The sequence below is a fragment of the Glycine max genome, chromosome 12 (genome assembly GCF_000004515.6).
Source record: "Glycine max cultivar Williams 82 chromosome 12, Glycine_max_v4.0, whole genome shotgun sequence".
NCBI lineage: Eukaryota > Viridiplantae > Streptophyta > Magnoliopsida > Fabales > Fabaceae > Glycine > Glycine max.
The window spans coordinates 32,285,731-32,308,368 of NC_038248.2; the positions used below are offsets into that span (position 1 = coordinate 32,285,731).

A 22,638-nucleotide genomic window follows, 5' to 3' on the forward strand; every position below is an offset into this window, starting at 1 on the left:
GTTTGTTCGTATGGGGAGATCTTCTCTGCTATCCTTTTAAACACACCAAACATCTCTGAAAGAGGAATCTCCTTGTCTCTCTATGGCTCTGGGTGTTTTATAATTTATATTTTATCGTAGTCTGTAACACTTTATTTAATTAAAGACCAAACCTTATTTTGTAATCATCAAAGCTCAGGAGAACATAAATATTTAACTTTGTGTATATCATTTACGTTGAATTATCTATGTAGCCTTATGCTCGTAATTTTTTATTTTGCAAATGCTTTGGCCAGTTCTTTTGTGGCACGGGTCATTTCGCTAAATGATTTTCGATGAAAGAATTAAAAGAAAGGTATTGTAAAAAAAAAACTAACATTCATATATTATTATTATTATTATTATCATCATCATGATGTAGGCTTTGGGTTCCTTAAAAAAAGGATGCACTTTGAGACTTTATTATTCAACATTGTCCTGTGAATCCTATTGTTGCAACCCTTGCATGGACAAAACACCATCATTTTTAGCACCGCCGTTGTTACTGCAGGTTGTCCCAAAAATCAAATCACAAAAAAGCAGACCAAAAAAAGTAAAAGAATCGTAACCAAAATTGCAAAAAATAGAATGAAGATCAGAAGAGAACTCTATCAAATGTAATAATGATAAAAATATGATACAATGATTCAACAATTAATTACGTGTATATTAATGTTTAATGAATTGTTATATATAATAATCAATTATTATATGCTAATAAATGTAACGAAAGTCATATTTTTTTTATGCTGAATCATCGTATGTTACGATGATTTGATTGGATGACAATTAAAGTAATTAAAAATATTCAATTGGAATAATATGTTTACTATTATATTAGCATCAAGATTGAATAAATTAAATAAATATTAATTGATTACATGTTAATAATTTAATAAATAAATTAATAATAACAGTTAAAGTATTATATATTAACCTTAATGATACGATAATTCAAAGTCAAATTAGAAATTTTAAAATCTTGCATGATTTCAGTTTCAATTTTATAGACACAATAAGGAAAAACATGAAACAAACAACTATAACTAAATAATAATAATAATAATAATAATAATAATAATAATAATAATAATAATAATAATAATAATAATAGCAACTATAATAGAATCCTAATTACATCTTTCTTGTTTGAAAATAGTTGCATTTCTATCCATTTCCAATCAACTTATTGGTTACTCATGTTTAAAGATAGAAATAAAGAGAAGTAACCCCGCAAAGTAAATAATTATGCTATAAGATTATATAGTTTTTTTTATCAGCGCTATAAGATTATATATAATTTGTAGTATAATCAAATTTTAGTGTTAATTTCATTGCTATAACAGATTTGTAATTCCTTTTGGGCTATTGAATAATTATTCAAAGGTGTAGTATAAGATGCTAGCAAAATGTGTTTCAACCATAAAGTAAAAATAACAATCACATTTCAGATCATGCTTCTACTGAGAAAATAATCAAGATATTTCAATTCTGATCATAAGGTTCAAATGACATGTTGATGTTCAATTATTTCCTAATAAGTCCCCTAGCTAGCAGCAAATAACTCCAAAAATTAAAATTACATAGCAGCTAGTTAGTTAGAATCAACTAAGCAAATGCCTCTTTAACATGATCTCATTCTAATTCTTCCCTCGTGAATGGAATAGGTGTGGTAGTCCTCTGTGGGGTCAAACCAAAGCATGTGCCTCATCTTACGTCCACCAGTCCCATTCTTGTATACATTAGTCTGAATCAAATAAGGCTCTCCTGTTTTGTTTCCCAAAAACTCAAAATCAAGTTCATCTCTTTCTGGCCTCGCACCATTTTCTAGGCACATCTGCAACAATTCCCCACTCATCACAATGGAATCATAGAAACATAGAGGAGAGCTCATTAAAAAATAAACAATGTATAAGTGGATAAAACATAGAAGCATTCTCAAAAAAGAAAAAGGCCCTAAATAATAAATAAATTGAAGCCAACAGTTTATCCATGTAAATATACTAATCATTCAAAATTAGTATACATTCTCAAAGTTAACAGCAACACACAAAATAGTAAAAAGTTGAATGATCTGCACTTGTAGTATCCATAAAACTCGACCTCTTAAAGGAAAAAAATGATCATTTTTTCAAGAACATTACACATATCACAACCAATATCAATAATCGTGTTACTAAAAAATGTGTTCCACCACAAACGTTCGAGACAAAAATGATACAGAAGAAAGCCACAGCAAAGAAGCGGAATTGCAGAGAAGAAAGACAAATAATAATAATAATAATAATAATAATAATAATAATAATAATAATAATAATAATAATAATAATAATAATAATAATAATAATAATAATAATAATAATAATAATAATAATAGAGAAGAGGCATCACGAACCTGAAAGAGGGATTCTGCATAATCATTGATATTGTTCATTGCTCTGTGTTTCGCTTGCACCCTTCTAAACCTTCTTGAGGTATCTTTGCTCCCTCTCTACAATTAAACCGTTCTCAACAACAAAACATGTAAACAACACTTTTCACTGCTTGGGTTACACAAAAAGTTCCCAGATTGTAAAAAACGGATACAAAATTAGAAAGAAACACGGAATTGGGGTGGTGAGACCCATAATTAAAAGAGACAAAAATTGATTTAAATCAAGAGAAGTTGTTGAATCAAATGACAAAAAGATAAAACAAAGGGAATTGAGAGAAACTAACGGAGTCCAAATGATTGCGGCGTTTACGTTGCAGGGGAAGGGTGGAATGGAAGAGTGCGGCCCTGAGAAAGGAATGAAGATTAATAATAACAATAACAATAATTAATCAAAACAAAAAATAACAAAAATTAAGAAAGAGTACAAAGAAGACATGTGTTTGTTCTAAACTTCATTTTTTTGCCCCACTAAACAAAGCAACAATTAATTTTCTACTCTTGCTTTTAAAAAATTGAGATTTTAAGGGTAAAAATGTTGAATCTCAAGTACCCGTGAATCTATTTCAATTTTTTTTGCTTGTTGCAAAAAATTGAAACTTTAGGGGTAAAAATGTTGAATCTCAAGTACCTATGAAGATTGAAAGTTACAAACATTTGCTGATGTGCAGGAATATGAGTCAATGTCTGGATAAAAGCAAAGCAAAAAAAGAAAAAAACCTTGCCTGTCTCAATAGGAAAAGAACATTCAATAGGCAAGATCAGTGTTACTAACAACAGGAAACAAACATGCATAACAACAAAGCAAAAAAAAACTTTTACTGCTAAATCTCAAGTACTCGTGGATCTATTTCAGTTTTTTTTTCCTATTGAAAAAATTGAAACTTTAGGGGTAAAAATGTTGAATCTCAAGTACCTATGAAGATTGAAAGTTACAAACCTTTGCTGATGTGCAGGAATATGAGTCAATGTCTGGATACTTCCTCGCGGGTGACGTTGCAAAACCATGGAGCAGCGAAAACTACTTTAACTTGGAGCAACAAAACCAACAAAATAACAAAGAAAAGAGCATTCAATAGCAAAAGAACATTCAATAGGCAAGATCAGTGTTACTACCAAAAGGAAGCAAATATGCATAACAACAAAGCAAAAAAAAAAAAAAACCTTGCCTGTTGGATGCTTCTTCATCATCACGTTGCACAACCACCAAGCTGAAGAAAACTGAAGAAGGAAGAGATGGGTTTTCTCAATAGGAAAAGAACATTCAATAGGCAAGATCAGTGTTACTAACAACAGGAAACAAACATGCATAACAACAAAGCAAAAAAAAAAAAAACCTTTACTGCTGGATCCTTTTTGTGAGGAAATTCAGAGACGCGTTCCATCTCCATGATTCGGAGAACCATGAAAACTAATAGATGCATCAAACAAAACATAAAAAATCGTCACTTCAACCTTGCGAGGCAAAAAAACATGTTACCTGAAGCAAACATAACCAATGTACACAAATTTCACCATATCTACAACCTGAAAAAATAAAAACGCAAGAAAAAGAAGAAGAAAAAATATCACATATGAGATTTTAGGATAAAAAAGTTACCTTGGGAACCTATTGTCTCATATCCCTCATCTCGATTCATTGGAGAGCATAAAGAGTCGTGAGGAAGCGGAGGCCGCAGAGAGCGGAGAGTGAGGGAGGAATGGGGCTGGAGAACTTACTCGAATCAAAGAAGAGAACGTCAGAAATAGAAAGATAAAAGATAAAAAAAAAGGAGAAAATTGAGGAATAAAGAGTAACGTGGAGAAGATTGAGGAAGAGAAAGAGAAAACTGAGGAAAAGAGAGTAACGTGGAGAAGATTCAGGGAGAGAGAAGAGAATTCTGATTATTAAGTGAAATTAAATGGGGAGTTGAAATCTGCCAATCAGGGAGTGGCATATGTTCGAAACTGCACATGCAACGCGACACGTGGCGGGGACAACAGAAAAAAAGAAGCAAAAAATAAAGGGGCAAAATGACCAAAAAACCAAGGAAATGGACAGCTTCACAATCTTAGGCATGGGTATTTTAGGAATTTCCAGAGGGTTCTCTTTTACAGATAGTATATATATAAACATATTTTATGAGATGCAATTTTGCTAGTTTTGACCATATATTTTGATTATGTGATTAAGATTAACTCTTCTAATGCTTTGTGCTTTTGTATATATTTTGATTACTTAAAATGTTTTTACAATTATGTCTATCTTGGCTAAGTTCTATCCATTTTCTTTAAAATGAAAGTATTGAGTATTGACAATGACGTTTGTATAAGGGCAAAACTTCAATGCAATTCTTTAACTGCTATTGGTGTTGTTTTCTAATCAGAATTGAAGTTTCATTTTAATCTGCATAATACAAATTTTCCTTAAAAGTTATGTGGATTAGGTAAAACTCTAATTTCGATTAGAGAACACTAAAATACCTAAAGAACCATTTAAGATTTGTCCTTTATCTAAATTTCTTGACTTACAAATAAATGAATCATTACTTGATTTACAAATGTTGTCCTTAATGTGATTGCTTTTGATATTTGAAGAGAAAGCCTTTTCATGAAACATAAGCTAATTTAATTATATTTTTCCCTTTCAAGCATTTCCCCAAAATATACCTATCTTAATTGATGTGGAAAGGCCTAGGGAAGGATTGAATGACCTCCTGAGTTTGGCTGATTATGTTTATGTTCAGAAAATTTTTCACAGACAAGTAATTCATACTATATCACAAAGTAAACTACTAGAATACCATAAGAACTTGGGACCTGTGAGTCCTCTATTAGGTTGTAGTTATATTGTATTATTCTTAGATTCCAAGTTTCCAACATTTCATTAGTGGATCATGAAATGTACTTTGCAAGTTCAAAATTGTAGCTTTGTCTTCTAGCCGGAAGAATGATATGGGAAAACTATTTGCATCTTATAATAAAAATGGAAATATGTAATAATGAATTTGTTTTAACTAACATGTGAAAGGACCTCCTTCTAGAGTGGAGGAGGGGGCTTGCTTTAGGTCACATCATACATGCATTGCATTATAAAGCATAAAAACAAGAGGATTTTGTCAAATGCATGGTGTATGCATCTCACTTTTCCAGAGAGGACTACCCCTCAAGATACCCATGCCTAGCTATTACTTCCCCCAATCCACCACACACTTAAATTCACATAGCATGTATGTTATACACATGCTTGCATCCCACATTTAGAGATATCACATTGGTGTTCTCTCTCTTTCTCCTTCCTTATGGTGGATTTATGATTAGCATTTAGCAATGTGCCTAGACATCTTTCAAAACCCATGTCAGAACAAGTGCATAAGTTTAGGGAGAATTCCAAAATATCAAGTCAAGCTAAGATGTTTAATAAGGAGCAGATAAATGAAAAATGGTAAATCAGATCACATAACACATAATTAGTCATGTAACTGGACAATGGTTGACCAGATGTATGACTTGATTATAACATGTGGGCAATTGTAAGTTTACTTTGAGAAAATGTTTTGTATTTAATTACAAAATAGTCACTTTATTTTTTATTTGTTTCCTGATTTCAAAGATTTGTACAAGAAACAGTGAAACTAGCTTTCATTGTTTTCAGGAATTCTTTCCTAATTTCATTTTTTTCGATTTTAAAGTTGAATGTTTGAACATTGTTTTTTACCTTATATGGTTCTCTCTTCTCTTTGGTTAAACTTTTTCTTTGTGATATTTCTTCAACATGAATTCTATTTATGATTTGTGACTAATAATTTGACACATTTGACAGGCCTAGATAGAGGCATCATCTATTCCAAGAGCACTAGTTTCAATTATTTTAAGATTGCCAAGACTTAAATTTGCGATTGTAAATTTGGGAAAAAATGGCTGCATAATGCTTGAGTGATGTGTGGATGATGGTAAAAATACTTTTTTTCCTCTTGGTTGGGCCTTGTGAAGTTGAATTCATATGCAAAAATAGGCAGAAATTGTAGCATCTGGATAAAAAAAAATATTTTCTTTTTTTGCATTTAATTTTTCCTAATGTAACATAAGTTGCAATTTTTTTTCTGGCAGAAGGTTCTCACATAGAGGAAATGGACGTTGAAAGCTGTCTGACATCATTAAAAGAGAGAAAGGACGATAGCACAACCATGCCAACCTGCATAGCCTCAATAATAACCTGATATTTACTGTTATAACTCTAGAGTAAGCTTTGATTGTGCAATGTCTTCTCTTATTTCTTTTATTTTATTTTTGGTGTGGGAGCAGAATGGACGTTCTGCCATATTTATTACCCTCCATGGGACCCTTCCTAGGACATGGACTGGGCTGCTTCTAATAGTCTGCCATATGAAACATTACTAGTACAAGACCATCATTTACACTAGACTTGTTGCCATTGATAGTGACATGTGAATCTGTTGTATCCAATGGTACTACATATAATTAGTCAAATCGGTAGATCTGGCTTGTAATATAAACATGTTTTAGGTAGAAATTGTATTGCAAACAAAAAAGAATCATATTTTAAAGTCCCTAACATGGAAAAATTTTAATTTTGGTTATTACTCTTGGGGCAAGATAACATTGGTTAACTACACACTATGCAAGGAAAGTTGAGACTTTTGCCATGGATATATGGTATTTATTTAATGTGATTGTGTACAACTTATCTTTGTTGTGGAAACAAAGTTGATCCTTAGGCTATCAAGACAAGTCTAGATCACACTGCTTTACATCACAGTTTTACCTCCTCTAACATTTTTAAATCCGGTCTTATTGTGGGCTTACATTGTTCACTACAATTATTTTGTGTCCATCATTTCTAGTCTTACACTTTTTCTTTGATCATTTCACAAATGAACTGCCTTTTAGTTTTACTTATTTGGAAGAAATTTTAAAGAAAATAAAAAATCGGCAGGTCATGTTATTTATGTACACTCACAAATATTGCATGAACAACAATTAATGCATGCTACATTTTTTTTGGATTCATTTTTTTAAGAGATCTTGGATTCATTAATGCATGCTTCATTGCACACTACTATTGTATGATGATATAATTTAAATACATATCATTCCAAGGTATATCATTTTACTATAAAATTAATTTACAATTTAATTTTTATCATAATTCTTTATTTTTTGAAATCAAATATTCTAAGACAGTTGTCTTTAAGAATGTCTTAGAATGTGGTACATTCTAAGATGGTTGTCCTTAAGACCACATTCTAAGATGGTCTTGGGCAGGAACCAGTCTTAGAATGTTATACATTCTACGATGGTTTAATACAACCGTCGTTATAAACGTCCACACTTTCTACAACGTCTAATTCAATGATGGTCGACAACCGATGTAGTAAACGTGTCTTGTTTAAAATGAACAAAAGGATAATGGTAAGTGTTATCAGTTTGTGTTTGCCTAATTGTCTATGGTTGTAATAGGGTGTAAATAAATATGTAGTAGTGCTAGGTGCTACTTTTGTGCTACCATCATCACGAGGTTCGTTTCGTAAATAAACACTACTATATATATAGTCATTTCACGTTCTTATAAGTATTATACTATGATATTATTATATGATATGTTGCTAACTTTTCCCTGCAGGCAGAAGAACAAAAACTAAACTTTGGAACCCAAATGATGTCTTCAGATTCTATTCTTCCTCTCCCCGGAAATCCCATCATTATGAGCATAGTTACTTACTACCATTTTCATAATTCATCATAGTTACTTACTTACTTACTGTTATGTGCATTTGACAGGTGGGGTTTGGTGGGTTTGGAGTGGATTTTCTGACAGTAGTGTCATCTTTTCCTAAACCTGATTCCAAGATCCGAACCATTGAATTCACGGTTTTTCCTTCTCTCATTTCTTTCTTCTTCTTTATTCTACTATTATTATTGTTGTTATTATTATTGATATTATTGCTACTTTTTTAGCACCTCATGTCCTCGTGTATTTGATATGTTTTTACCACATTAGAAACACACATGACACATGAATCATCATTAATTAAAATCTTTGACGTGGTTTTGGGTTCTGGGTCCATGAACTTTTTTACGTCATTTAACCTTAATTAACTAAGCCATATAACCAACTCTAGCAACTCACTTTCGCTTTAGTGCCACCATTTTTTTTTCTTTTATCACTAAAATAGAGAAAGTAATTTGTCTTTTGTTTATTTAAAATTAAATAATATAATCTTCTGTACAACTTTAATCATAGTGTTGTTGTTAACTTTATATTATTACAAATAATCGATGTAGTAGGTTTTTATTGTAGTAGTGCTCCCTTTCCAATCTCTAGGTCCACCCCTGGCGTCAATGTTGTCCTAGGCATGGAGAAAGCGAGAATGAAAACTAAGAGAACAAGAACAACAGAGAGAGAAGGTGGTGTCATTTTGGTATTTTTAAAATTTATAGATAATATATAAGAGCATCTCCAATCATAATTTTTTATGAGTTTCTTAATTATCTTATGGTGATTCTCATAATATTATATTATTCCTAAAAAATTTATATAAAATTTTACTCAATATTAAGAAATCGTAAAAAAATTTAAAAAATTCACACATTTATATATATTTTTTATTATAATTTAATTATTATGCAAATAAAATAATTTATTTATTTTTTATATTTTTATGTATACAAATAATAAATATAAATAATTAAAGAAAATAATTTTTTTTCTTCAAAAGAATCCATACAGCAGGAGTTGGAGATGTTCTAACATACTGTAAACGGATAATGTTACTTTTTCACCGTATCCCACTTGACCACCTCAGCTTGCGCACACGGACGGACAGAGTTGTTACTTGGGGGGCTTGGCTGTGTATTTCTTTTTTTTAATGCATAGACATATTTCAATGATCAGCTTTATCATTTTTTCCTCCTTATAGAACAGTCAATTGTATGGCTCTGTGTGCTGATTGACTAGAATATGTAGAACCAATTTAGGATTTTACACGAACGTGGCACATACATAATCATGCATTTATATAGGGATTGAGTAAAAAAAATGCAATTATACAAGGATTACAAATTTGCAAACCGTCAACTCTAGATGCTTTATATAAGGATTACAAATTTACAACCGTTAACTATAAATGCAACAATTAAATTATAATTCAATAGTAATTTTTTATTTTAAGAAATTTTATTTAATATTATATTTTATTAAATTTTAGTTATTATATCTTCGGTTTTTATCTCCTGACTTTTTATAAATTATAAAATAAATAATAATGATCTTAATGTTATATTTTATTAAATTTTATTATTATATAATCAATTTTTTATTTTTCTTGGACTTTGTTAAACTCTATTTTTCTTGTAATTAAAGGAGTTGTTGTTTTTCAAATTTCATAAACAAGTATCATTGATTGCAAGAGGCAAAAACAAAAAGACATTGCCACACCAAAGAAACATATTTTTAATTTTCTATATTTTCGTATTTTACATTTATATATAATAAATTGAATTGACTAATTACACACATATTATAGTATTTGTAATATATTAATTATACAGAGAAAAATTATAATGATTTTGAATTAAAATTAGTGATGTTTATTTATTGCATGAATTTTTTATTTTTGTTGACTCCCTGTCATTTGAGTGTGGATTTGCCCCTACTTGTGCAATATATTATATACCCATACAGGATTGAGCGTATTGAGAATGTCGTTGAAAGGAAACAATTAAAGGTTCAAATCTTGAAGATATCTTTTGTAATGAGAGTTTTTTTTATTGGAATGAATCAAAGTTAGTTTGGTATCAATAAATTTACAATAATTTATATACTTACATCTTAAATCAACTAATGAAGTCAGATCCCTTTAATCGTGTTTGGTTAAATGAATTTATTCCACACTTACAAATATAGAAACACCCTGAAAAACCTAAGAAAATGTATTAAACCTTTTTGTGCATCGACACCAAATTGGGTTCAAAAGTATTTAACTGAATATTAGTTCTTCATAAAAAAAATTGAATATTAATTTAAGAAATTAATTGTGTGCGAGTTCTCTTGAATTGTACGCATAAGATATATAGCGTAATGTAAACTTATGGTTCAATAGTTAAATTAATTAATGAAACTTTATATTCTTTTTAAAACAGGTTATTTTAGATACCTTACATATTGCTTAGTTGTTAACTTGTTATTTAATCTGTGAATTTTATAAGCGTTTCTAATGCTATTCAACGTGATAATGGTAGTCAAAACAGTTTATAATTATATGGAGCTACAATCAAAACCTTCAACGTACAGCTTTGTCTTCAAATCCATGGACCTGCCACTTTGCGTTGGCGTCATATAAAAGTATGCATTCTAGCTAAGGAAGATTGACGAATAATTTGCTTTGGTAGTGGAGAAAAATCATAAATATTATTGAAGACTGAATCTGGCTGACCAATGATCCCGAAGGCATAATGAGCTGAAATGGGCCATCGGGTAGCACCATAGAAACTTGAATAGGAGACCAAGAATTTTTATAAGAACAACTTTGTCCCCTTGTTTGTGTAGGAGTAATCAAAAGTAGGTCTTTGATCATTAAAATCACACGCCTCCTAATGTTTCATACAATTTTCTTTTCTTTTAGACCATAGGTAGCCTTTGGCTTTGCTTCCTCCTACAAAAGAAAGCTAGCTATGATAGTACTGATCCCACCATATTCCTTGGTGTTTTGGAAGAAGACTGAAGTGAACCATAGACTAGTACTATTGCTTCCTTCTTGGCCCCTCTCCCCTTCCTACTTTATTTTCCTTTTGTTTTTCTGCTTTTATCTATATAGGAAAGGGCATATTTGGGATTCTGTGTCCTTTAGAAAAATAAAAAGCAAGTTGACAAAGGTTAATATCTAATTCACTACCGTACTAACGGGGATGAGTAAATTAATAATAATTGAAAAATCAATACTACCTTGAAGGTTATGGGATAAAGAGATATGCGATATCTTATCTAAAGGGAATTCTTTTGGAAACATACATTTTAATCATTTTTTATAATTAAGTTTTCTCTATCAATTTAATTGTTAAATTTCATCACATTATTTTAACAATTTATATCAAATTTTAGCTAATTTAAATATTTTAAATAACGCATGAGATACAACCAAAAAAAACTGACACATAAGATGTTAAAATAAAATAATATGAAAAAATTGGTTTTGAATTATATAAACATTTATAATTTAATATAGTTATAAGAATTTTTAATTCAATAATTGAATTGATAAAATCTATGATTCGTGATGTTAAAAGTATAATTTTGTCAAACTTATAATTTGATGTGAATAGATCCTCTCTCCACGTGTATTGTAGCCAAGAGACAGGATGATTAAGCATATTTTCACTTTCCAAATCCACTCACTTGATCCAAATCACTCATCATCCCCAACATCTTTCAAAAAATAATACACAACCAAAGACTACAATCTATATAGAAAATTCCCACATCCTTCGACACATTTCTTTATAGGATATTTGAACACGTACTCCTTTTTCTTTCTTTCTTTCAAACTAGTACCTCCAAACTTAATACTCAAATATATTCATCAATTAGGATCGAATTAAAATAAGAGAAATTTGAGGATTTCTTCCAAAAGTTTAGGATTTTAATACAGATATTGAGAAATATTTTTTTCCTTAATTTCTCCAATTCCCTCTTATATATATATATATATATACACACAAATAAATTCAACTATTATTTCAAAAAATAATTATACAAATATATATCCTTAAATTTCTCTAAATCCACATACATTTATTTTTCTTTCATCCTACTTCCAACTCATTTTTCTTTCTATTTCCCTTTTTATCTTCTATAATTATATTATATAAATACATCTATTATTTTCTCTATTTTTTTTTACCATCTCTTTCTTTTCTTTTTTACCTATACACCCAAAATTTGGGTATATAATTATCATTACTCATGATTCGTTAGTAACATATTTACAATTGCAAATCACATGGCACACACAAACACAATACACTCTTGTTTGTGACACATATCTTACATAGGCTAGCTAGCTAACAACATCATTGCAACACCACCATGCAATATTATTCCTCAAACTTTGTTAACTTATGTCTTAGTTGGCATCCCATGGTTCACATTATTTATAATTACACCACCCCAAAGCTAGCTCCCTCAATTTGAAGCCAACAAAGACCTTGATTCGCTCCCCATGCCCCACATCCAAAGCCCCATGCCATAACCAATCTTCTAACATCAGCATCACACACACATACACACATATAAACCCTAATCTTCTTTCTTATGAAAACCTACCATCCTCCCACTCTTCCATCATGGACAACAACATCACACACCACAAGAAGCCCTCCTCCGGGGACTCCTTCTCCTTCCCTAGCACCCCCACCCTGGACTCGGCCGACTTCGAGTTCGGGTCCCTCACGCCGGACTCGCCCTCCACCGAGCCCTTCGCGGCCTCCCCGGCCGACCACCTCTTCCTCAACGGCCGCCTCCAGCCCCACTACTTCCCTATTACCAGCCGCAACAGCAGCAACAGAGACTCCCTTTTCTCGTCGCGAAGCAACAGCACCAACAGCAGCTGCAGCAGCGCCAGGACAAGCTCCAGCGACAGCTCCGAGCGAAAAGCCTTCCACAACAAGCTCAAGGGTGGTGGCTCACTTAGGGCAAAGACTCAGTCCCATCATCAGGCATATTGTTCCCAGAGGTGGCAGTATATAACTCCGGTGCCAGCCGCATTGAGCCGCGACGGCTCTGTGAGAAGAAGGGGGGACACAAACCAAGGGAAGAAGAAGAAGGACAAAGGAACCAAAAGGAACAACAACAACAATGATAACAATAACAAAAATAAGGGGGTGAGGTTGGGTTTTGGGAGAAGGATTTTGCGGTGGTTTGTGATGGCTTGCAGAGAATGCCATGCCATGGAACCATCGTCCAAGGGTCGTAGTAAAGAGATGTGATTTGATCGATGTTGTGGCAAGGAAATGTGAATAGTTTAGCTTATGAAACCTTTTGTTTTTAACGTATATGGAGTTTGGGAAGATATATATAGTATATAAGTGATCTATGTTAGGCTTTGTGCATGTGTTGCCACATGAAAGTGTTTATTTCACTTGTCGATGCAAAAATCGACGGACTTGGTTTTGGATCTCCGAGTATTTGTGACCAAAAGAGGTGTTTGAATTTGACCATTGAAGAAATTTTTGCCTTGGATTGTGTATGTTGGGTGCTGTGAAATTGCTTGTGATGATATTCTCGGTATGATAGCTACAGTATTAACTACGGACAAAACCTATTCTGCGTCAATTATCTTTATTATCTCATTTTTAATTTTTTTATTGTTATCTTTTTCTACTATATTACTCTTTTACAAATCAACAACAATTAGCATATGTTATAGGAGATTCTATTCAAATTGTGTAAGTAGCATCAAAATTCCTTCTCTAAATTTTTAATGCAATGACTCAAACCTTTTATATTACTTGTTGTACTACTATTTCTTCTTCTTTTCATCTCTTGTTTTCCACCCCAATTTACTTCTTTTTTTTTTTTAAGTTGAGTTTGTCATTACTCGTTAACTACATTACTAAAGCGAGGATTGTTAAGAATCATGAGTGCAGGTGTATGACATGTCCGTGTGTAAAAACTAACACGGTTAGTCCTTCCTAGTATATTAGGCTATAGCTTATTTTCTATAATGTTTTAGGAATATATTTTAACTATTTTGAATTGAACCAAACATAATGAATCTATTTATGATTTTTTTTTTTAATTTGAGATCTAAGGGAGAATTCTCCACGAAGTAATTTTATTTTAATATAACTATATATCTAAAGACTTCAAGTTAAAATTACTAATTAAACCAAATAACTTCACATCACTTGATTGATCTAGATGTTCGATGAAAAAAAAATTCTTTTTAATATCGTTTGTTTTATTTACATGACTTTGACCAAAATTTTGTTTAAAGATAATATTGTTGTCATTTGTATTTTCCATCTTTTTACTAAAATTATCTAGTTCAACTCTCCTTTTTTTTCTTCCTCTGCCTTTTTTTGCAAAAATAATTAAGTATGCGGGAAATGTATAAAGTTTTGAGCATAAATGCATCGTTGATGATTACTCCCAGTTACTTTCTCAAACTTAATTCAAAATCTTACTTAAAAATTCGAATTCAATTCTATTCCAACCAAAAAAATGTTGATTGCTGCTTTCTCTTCTTATTATTATGTCATTTTATTTTCATATATTCATATCTTTCTTTTAGGATAGGTGTCTTTATTAGAGATCTGAAGTTTCAGGATCCTGCTGAAATTAAATTTGCATTACTGGGGGACAAGAATGTCAGTACACGACCGATCACTATCGCGTGCACCCGTGTAAGAATGGAACATGTATATATTTTATATATGCCTGCTGAAACCATATGGCGCCATATGATAAATTAATGAGTTAAATATTCACATGTAGAATTTTTTAAGTAGTTATTATAAAAATTAATAAATTTATAATGATAATGTAAATTTTTTTATACGGAAAATATATAATTCCTTTTCTCCAGCAAAATTGATACCTAGAATATTTTTTATACAGTATTTGTTGTCTTTAGAATATTTTTATTTCAAGTTATTTTTTTATTTTAGAATGCTAAAAAATATTTTTTTTTCTCCCAAAACTTTTGAGAAATAAATATGCTAACTAAATTATCTTTTAGTTCTTGAGATTGTGGAACATTGTTATAGTAATTTCTAGAATTTGAAAAATACCAAAAAAATTGTGGAGTACAACTTATTATAATTATAATTTTTAAATTTTATAGCTTATTATCATTATCTATATCTATAATAAAAGGAATACTCATTTTTATCTCCACATTTTATTAGTATAACTAATTATTTTCTTGTGTGCATTATTTTAATTTTTAACTCACGAATAAAACGAGACCGAAGAAGTATTAGCTGCATTAAAATCGTTTATTTCCTTTATTTTTCTTTTTTTTTAATTTTCTCATAAATTGAAAAAAAAATGTTATGATGGCGACAAAGGAAACTAACGAGAAGCAACATTTTTTTAAGCATCAGAAATGAAACAACAAAGAAGCAAGCAAAAAACAGACAGAAGCATTAACGCTCCCTGCAAAAGAAGACTCGAAGAGAATCAGCAAGGAGCTTTGGACTAAGAACTGCAGGACACACTTGCCAAACTTTGAAAGGTAAGCCATAAATTGTGCCATTTAATAAAGAGAAGGATTGTTTTAATTAACGTACGCTGTCTTTAATTGGGAATATATAGAAAAGAACATTAATGACATGAAATTTCATTCTTTAACATTGCATGAGAGTAGTTCCAAAAAAAAACGTGTATTTGATAGGAGTAAAATAAATAAAACAGATGAAAATATGAAAGAAAATAAGATTAAATATGTTTATCATACTTCAAAAATAGATAAATTTTAATTTATTACCTAAAATTTATTTTTTATTAATGTACTTAATATTTTTTGTTTTATTGTGATATTTATAATTAGTTTCATTTTATTAAGGAAGTATTATCTCATCAAGCTTAATCACTTAGGTACGTGTTGTTATTGATTAGGCTTGGCTTAATGACATGACATTTTGTCTGTCATGTCATTTAATAAAATGAGATATTAATACCAGGTATTACAATGAAACATAAAAAAAGATTATAGATACTTATAGATACTTAGATGGAAAATAATGAATATTAGGTAGTAAAATAAAAATAACTTATTTTTTGTATGAAAAACATATTTAAGCCAACAAAATAATGTAATAGGTGAAAAAAATGAATTTTAGGATAACTTACCAGAAATAAGAAAGAGAAAAAAAAAAACAGGAATAAAATTATTACATGAGAATAATTTTTCTTTTGGAAATGATTATTTTAGTGGTTTATGTTTTTTACTGGTTTAAACCGTTAAAAAATATGATGATTATTTTGTGTGGAGATATATTTGTAAAAAAAAAAAAGATATATTATGTGAAGAAATTTGTTAAACTTTTATTCATTAGCTCTACATGTATAGAGTTAAATTGTAACACAATTTAAATACTGATAAAATCTTGTCCTTGAAATTGGCATACCCTTATTTTATTTATTTTTTGCTTTAAATTAATCTTTTGTTAACATTTTTTTAAAAAGATTCAGTTTATTTTTTTCATATTATCATTAAATTTTAAAATAACAATATAATAATACAACTTAATTATTAGTTAAAAAAATCAATTGTATCAATACCCCCAAATTAACAGCACACGATAGAAATTCTCATTAAATTATTTTTTTTCTAAACTAAAGATATTAGGTTTATTCTCAACAAATGATATATATTTAAATTCGTTTGAAAATATTATTGAGCATATGAATCAACTAGTGTAAATTGTTCTAACCTACCTAGTGGTGTGTAGCTCAGTTTTAAATATGCAATTATGTTAAATACTAAAAAAAAGAAAGTTATATCATCCATTGACAGTCCTACTCAGCTTGAAGAGGATCCTTCTTTACAAAAAAAAAAAATTACATGTGATCTATACTTATTGGTAAACGCCAATAAACAATAAAATGGCTCTAGTCAAACAACTATAAACCGCAACAAAATATCAAATATCAAATACCAAGGGGAGTCTAGCTTAATTGATTGTGTAGGATACATGACTTATTATAAATTCTCAGGTACATGTCTTCGATTCCTACTGAAAAAAACCAATTTATCATTCTGCTTTGTGCAAATTTACAAGTATGAGATCCACACTTTTTTTATTTTTTACCCCATATTCCTCCCCTACCAAACACATAATTTTTCTCCTTATCTATTGCCTTATCATTTTTCTTCTACCAAACACACAAATGCAGCCAATGTGAAGTCCTAGAATCCTTCCGCACCAATGGAACATTTAAATTTACTTGTAATAGCATGTTATTTATCAGAAGAAAAAAATAATAAAGAAATAAAACAACACAAAAAATAATAAAATAAAAGAAATTATATTATAATGAAGAAAGGTTAGGGATGACAAAACGAGCCAAGCAAGCTCACCCACTATCAATTTGGTGGAGCGGGATGGAGATCTTAGCCCACTAGCCCATCTGGTCAAAGCCGGGTTAGCCAGCTAGCCCGTCAGGCCAGAGTCGAGTTAGCCCGTCAGCCCACAACATTAATTGTTTTTTATAAATAATAATTATATTAATATATGAGACTACTAAAAAAATTAAAAAAAAAAGATAGGAAGGATTTTATAGTTTGATTTATGTTTAATTACTTTTTATTGTTTGAGATTTTAAGACTAGTTTTATGTTTATGACTTTGTGTTTTGATTTAACTACTTAGTAGAATTATTATTATTATTAGTTATTACTAAAGACGATTAGTATTTTGTGTGGTTTAAATACTTGGTGTGATTTAAGATTTTAAGACTAGTTTGTTAAATATTTTGTATTATCAATTATTTTTAAAAGTGTTTTTTAAAAGGGTGGGCCCACCAACCCACCTTCAGATCGGACAGGCCAACCTGTCAAATCTGAGCGGGTCAGTGGCGGGACGAGCCAAAACAAGTTGAACCAATCTGTTTTATCATCTCTAAGAAAGGTTATAAGTTTATCATGTATCAGATTTGAAATCGAAGAAGGAATACTTGTTCAACCAACAATTTTTTTAATACATTTGATATATTTTTCTTATAATAAAAAAATTTCATTTTTTTTCCTAGTCTCATAAGCTCTTCCCCCACCATCGTCTGGCCCACCAACCCACCTTCAGATCGGACAGGCCAACATGTCCAACCTGTCAAATCTGAGCAGGTCAGTGGCAGGACGAGCCAAAACAAGTTGAACCAATCTGTTTTATCATCTCTAAGAAAGGTTATAAGTTTATCATGTATCAGATTTGAAATCAAAGAAGGAATACTTGTTCAACCAACAATTTTTGTTAATACATTTGATATATTTTTCTTATAATAAAAAAATTTCCTTTTTTTTCCTAGTCTCATAAGCTCTTCCCCCACCATCGTCCATTTTCTGTTGGTGAATTCTTTGGTTCATTCCAAATACCAATTTAGAATTCTAAAACCTCAAATTACTAATTTAAAGTTAACAAGTCTCTCACACAAACAAAAAACAACCAATTTATTCCAAATTCCAAATCCTCCCAATCAATTGAGTTTCAAATTAAGAGCAACTGAGATTCAAGAAAGAACAAAAAATCAAGCAACTTCATGACTGATTAGCAAAACAGAATAACCAGAATCCAACAAATAAAAGAAAACATTAAAAATGGAACAAACCATGCTACTGATTTCTTCAATTCACCAAATTACAAAACGTACAAGAAATAAATTAAAGAAAAATAAAAGGAACATTAATCGCTCAATCTAGTTGACAAAGGTTCAATCATGGAGAGAAAGAAGTAATTGATTGTCAAATCGAAGCAAGGCGAGGGGTGACACTGAGCACTGTATTCTTCCATCATTGATGGCTATGGGGGAATAGAGGACATGGGCATGGTGGGAGTTACTGGCGAGGTTGAGGCATGAGAGGAGGCACACGGGCGAAAGCGGATCTCAAATCTAGAAAAATAAACATTGTTGTCATCGCGGATCTCAAATATGGAAAACAAACGTTCTTGTCATCAGCGAGGCAAAGGAGAGAGGGAGAACCTTTCACGTCAGGCTTGAAGGTGTCGAAGTCGTCGCAATCGATAAAGGTCAGGGAGGAGATAGAGGAGGTTGACGAGGCTACCACCCTTTGTTGTTCCTTCTTCCAGCTTTTTGCCTATGCCGACTACCTTGATTGGTTCTCATGGTTGTCGAAGTGGGTTTGAAAGGAACGAAGTTAGAGATGGTAAGGGAGTGGATCTGGGATGTTGGTTGCAGAGAAAGGGGAAGGAGCGAATAATTGCATGGTTATCAAAATCACTATTTAACTCGTAAAATCGTATGAGTTTACGATTCCACACCGCCTCCACGAGTCAAATCGTGAGTAGAATTGAAATCGCATAGAATCGAGCGAGTTTGAGTAGACTCAGGGTGAACACAGTTTTTATACTGGTTCGGCAAAGTCCGTTGCCTATGTCCAGTCCCCAAGCAACCCTCTTGGGAGTTCCACTATCTTGCAAATCCTTTACAACTTCTGAAACACACAAGGACAACCATACCTTTGTGTTTAGATTTCTTTACAACAAGAGACCCTCGGTCTCTTAATCCCTTTTCAGAAGTATGAAGAACAGAATAAGAAATCTCTCTTGAAAGAGATAGATTTTACAATGAAATACTCAAATAATTCCTTATTAAATTGCAAGTGTTTTTGGCCAATGAATGTTTTAGAGGATAAGACAATTTTTCTTTTGAGAGGATAAGACTTTTTGTTCAGAAAAACTCTAAGCAAATTCGTGTTCCAAGTCACATATATATAGACCTTTGATGGCCATTCAAAAACCATTTGAACAAATGTGACTCTTGGAAATTATTTCTGAAAATCTCTTCTGGTAATCGATTACAAGACTTGTGTAATCGATTACAGGCTTAAAATTTGAATTCTAACTGTTATAAAACGTTCAATAACTACTGGTAATCGATTACCATCCAAGTGTAATCGATTACATATTGTAAAATTTGAATTCAAATTTCTAATAGTTGTTATAAATAGTTTCAACTGTTGGTAATCGATTACAAGACTTGTGTAATCGATTACATGTTTTCAAAAGTATTCAAAAACATTTTAAAATCATTTCAGGAAGCATTTTGGCCATTGGTAATCAATTACATCCTCTGGTAATCGATTACCAGAGAGTAAATCTCTTGTAAAACATTTTAACTTAAATTCTTTGGCCAAACCTCTTGCTGTTTCAGCTTGGAATTTTCTTCCTAAGACTCTAGAGATTATCTTGATCATATGTCTTGAATTTCTTTGATTCTTGTCTTGAATAAAACTTGAGAAGTGCGTGATCCTTTGGCATCATCAAAACATCAAAATATCTTTGCGTCTACAATCTCCCCCTTTTTTATGATGACAATTCCTGAAATCAAGATACAAGATAAAACGTTCAATCATCCCATATTCCCCCTACGTTTTGGAATTTATGATCTCTTGATTTCTAAGCTTCATACCTCGTTTCTCTCCCCCTTTGGCAACATCAAAAAGCCAAAGTGCGTGGAGACTAACATAGCCATAACCATTCTCAATTCGTAATCAAACATAATGCAATCACAATCAGAATCAATCAAACATAATGTTCTAAAAATAACTATCATTCAACCAACAACATAAATAACTAAGCAAAACAACCAAATTCAAAAGTCTTAATTAAAGCCAAAATACAAGGCTAGAAAATAAGTACTGAAAAAGCAGAAACTTAAAACATAAATAACTGGAATCTATGAATCCGCAGGAGGATCAAAGCAATGTCGTATGAAGCTCATGTCATCTTCAAGTTGCGTGATACGAGTGTCCATCCCAGCAAAATGAGCATCAATGGCATCGATACGACCATCCAAGGAATCAAAGCGCTCACCAACATAGGTGCGAAGACCACATAATTCTAAGAGAACTTCATTCATGAGGGCAGAAGAGTCATCTCTCTGAGGTGGAGGAGAGGGAGTGCGTTCGTCTTGCGGAGGTTGCACATCCTTCTTCAACCATTGCCCATCCATGTCCTTAAGGTAGCCGAAGGAGGTTACCGCACCAGCACCAATAGCAAAGGAACATTTAACTTGCACAAAGGGCTGATAATTCAAGGGAATTTCAAAATGTCGAAGAAATAAAGTCACAAGTTGAAGGTAAGGTAGAGGTGAACTAGACCGCAATGCCTTATGCATGCGATAATGAATCAAATGGGCCCAGTCGATTGGACAACCGGTCAAGAAAGCCCACATCAGAATCAAGTCCTCCTCAGAGGCTTGAGCTAGATTAGAAGAACGAGGCATCAAAATTCTAACAATGATATAGTGCATGATGCGACAATCAAATGTCAATGATCCGACAAGTAGTCTACTGGTCATATCCGCCTGGTCAATGCTGACCATGCGGCGGGCATCATGACAGGAGTAATCAAACTTCTAGTCGTCAACAATGGTGCCCTCAAAGGGTGCACCCTGACTGGGTAGTTGTGTTAGAGAAAAGAAAATAGACTCATCAATAATCATAGGGATACCATGCACCTTAGAAATCAAAGTTTCATCCTGAATTTTCAAATTTGAGTAAAAGACTACTAACTCAGGATAATATGGTAATTTTAATGACATAAAAGGAATCAGACCATTGTTTTGAAACACTTGATAGCAATCAAATGTTTCCCCATCAAAGAATTCTAGGTCAAGATATTTGGGATCAAGAATTTGACGAGATGAAAAGAGAGAGGAGTACCAGATACACTGTTCATCAGATGAAAACAGTGTAGAGGATGACAAGGAGGGTGGAATTGGTGTCGGGGATGCTTAGGTGGCTCCAGGACGTGGTGTTCTAGTTGCCGTAGTGGAGGTGGATGAACCCTTACGCTTCTTGGATGATTCTGCCATTTGGTGAAGTTATTGAAGATTTTGATCGGTTGGAATGAAATAGAATTGAAAATGATGAAAATTGGAAGTTGTGGGAGTCGATTTGGTGAAGAAACGAGTGAGATATGGTGTTTGGAAGTTTGGGGAAGAAGAGGCGCAACGAGAAAAGGCGTGGCTGCGCAGCGCTGCTGGTTCACATCATCTTTTATAAAGAGGACAACTGGTAATCGATTATAGGATATTGTAATCGATTACAAGGCTGATGTTCTACTGTAATCGATTACACAGAGTGGTAATCGATTACCAAAACACTCTATGAGCCTTTTCTCTTAAAGATTCCTAAGTCTATGTCTAAAATCATCATCAAACTCTATCAATCAATCATACTAACAAGAATTTAATAGTATTCAAGCAAAATCAAGCACAATAACATATATAATCAAAAACACAATCAATCAATCATTAAACATAAATGTTTCAATCAACCAATCAATCCTTATTTATCCAAATCACTAACATTTAAGAGGCCTAATTCTCTTCTAATGGCAAAGAATGTTTCCTTGGGGAGAGGTTTTGTAAAGATATCAGCAAACTGATTCTTTATATCAACAAATTCTAGCACACAATCTCCCTTCAGAGCATGATCTCTTAGAAAA

The 22,638-nt window shown here is 31.8% G+C and overlaps 2 protein-coding genes across 2 annotated transcripts; one reads left to right on the forward strand and one right to left on the reverse strand.

The window, feature by feature from the left end:
• Positions 1-1,524: 1,524 nt before the first annotated feature.
• LOC102661141 (probable xyloglucan endotransglucosylase/hydrolase protein 6) lies at positions 1,525-4,459 on the reverse strand. The gene is made up of 4 exons (XM_041007276.1): positions 3,390-4,459; positions 2,737-2,797; positions 2,414-2,509; positions 1,525-1,855 (listed from the first exon to the last, which is right to left on the reverse strand). Exons 1-4 carry the CDS (start codon positions 3,455-3,457, stop codon positions 1,643-1,645), a joined length of 438 nt encoding a protein of 145 aa, XP_040863210.1. The 5' UTR covers positions 3,458-4,459; the 3' UTR covers positions 1,525-1,642.
• A 7,755-nt stretch (positions 4,460-12,214) lies between these two features.
• On the forward strand, positions 12,215-13,681 carry LOC102661370 (putative uncharacterized protein DDB_G0286829). Its single transcript, XM_006592569.4, has one exon. The coding sequence runs from the start codon at positions 12,791-12,793 to the stop codon at positions 13,430-13,432; it is 642 nt and encodes a 213-aa protein (XP_006592632.1). The 5' UTR covers positions 12,215-12,790; the 3' UTR covers positions 13,433-13,681.
• The last annotated feature ends 8,957 nt before the right edge of the window (positions 13,682-22,638 follow it).

Coding starts and splice junctions, on each gene's coding strand:
- LOC102661141 (XM_041007276.1), bottom strand. CDS start 3,457: ATGGTTTTGCAACGTCACCCGCGAGGAAGTATCCAGACATTGACTCAT. Junction 2,510..2,736: donor GCCGCAATCATTTGGACTCC/GTTAGTTTCTCT, acceptor GTTTAATTGTAG/AGAGGGAGCAAAGATACCTC. Junction 1,856..2,413: donor ATGCAGAATCCCTCTTTCAG/GTTCGTGATGCC, acceptor GAATTGTTGCAG/ATGTGCCTAGAAAATGGTGC.
- LOC102661370 (XM_006592569.4), top strand. CDS start 12,791: ATGGACAACAACATCACACACCACAAGAAGCCCTCCTCCGGGGACTCC.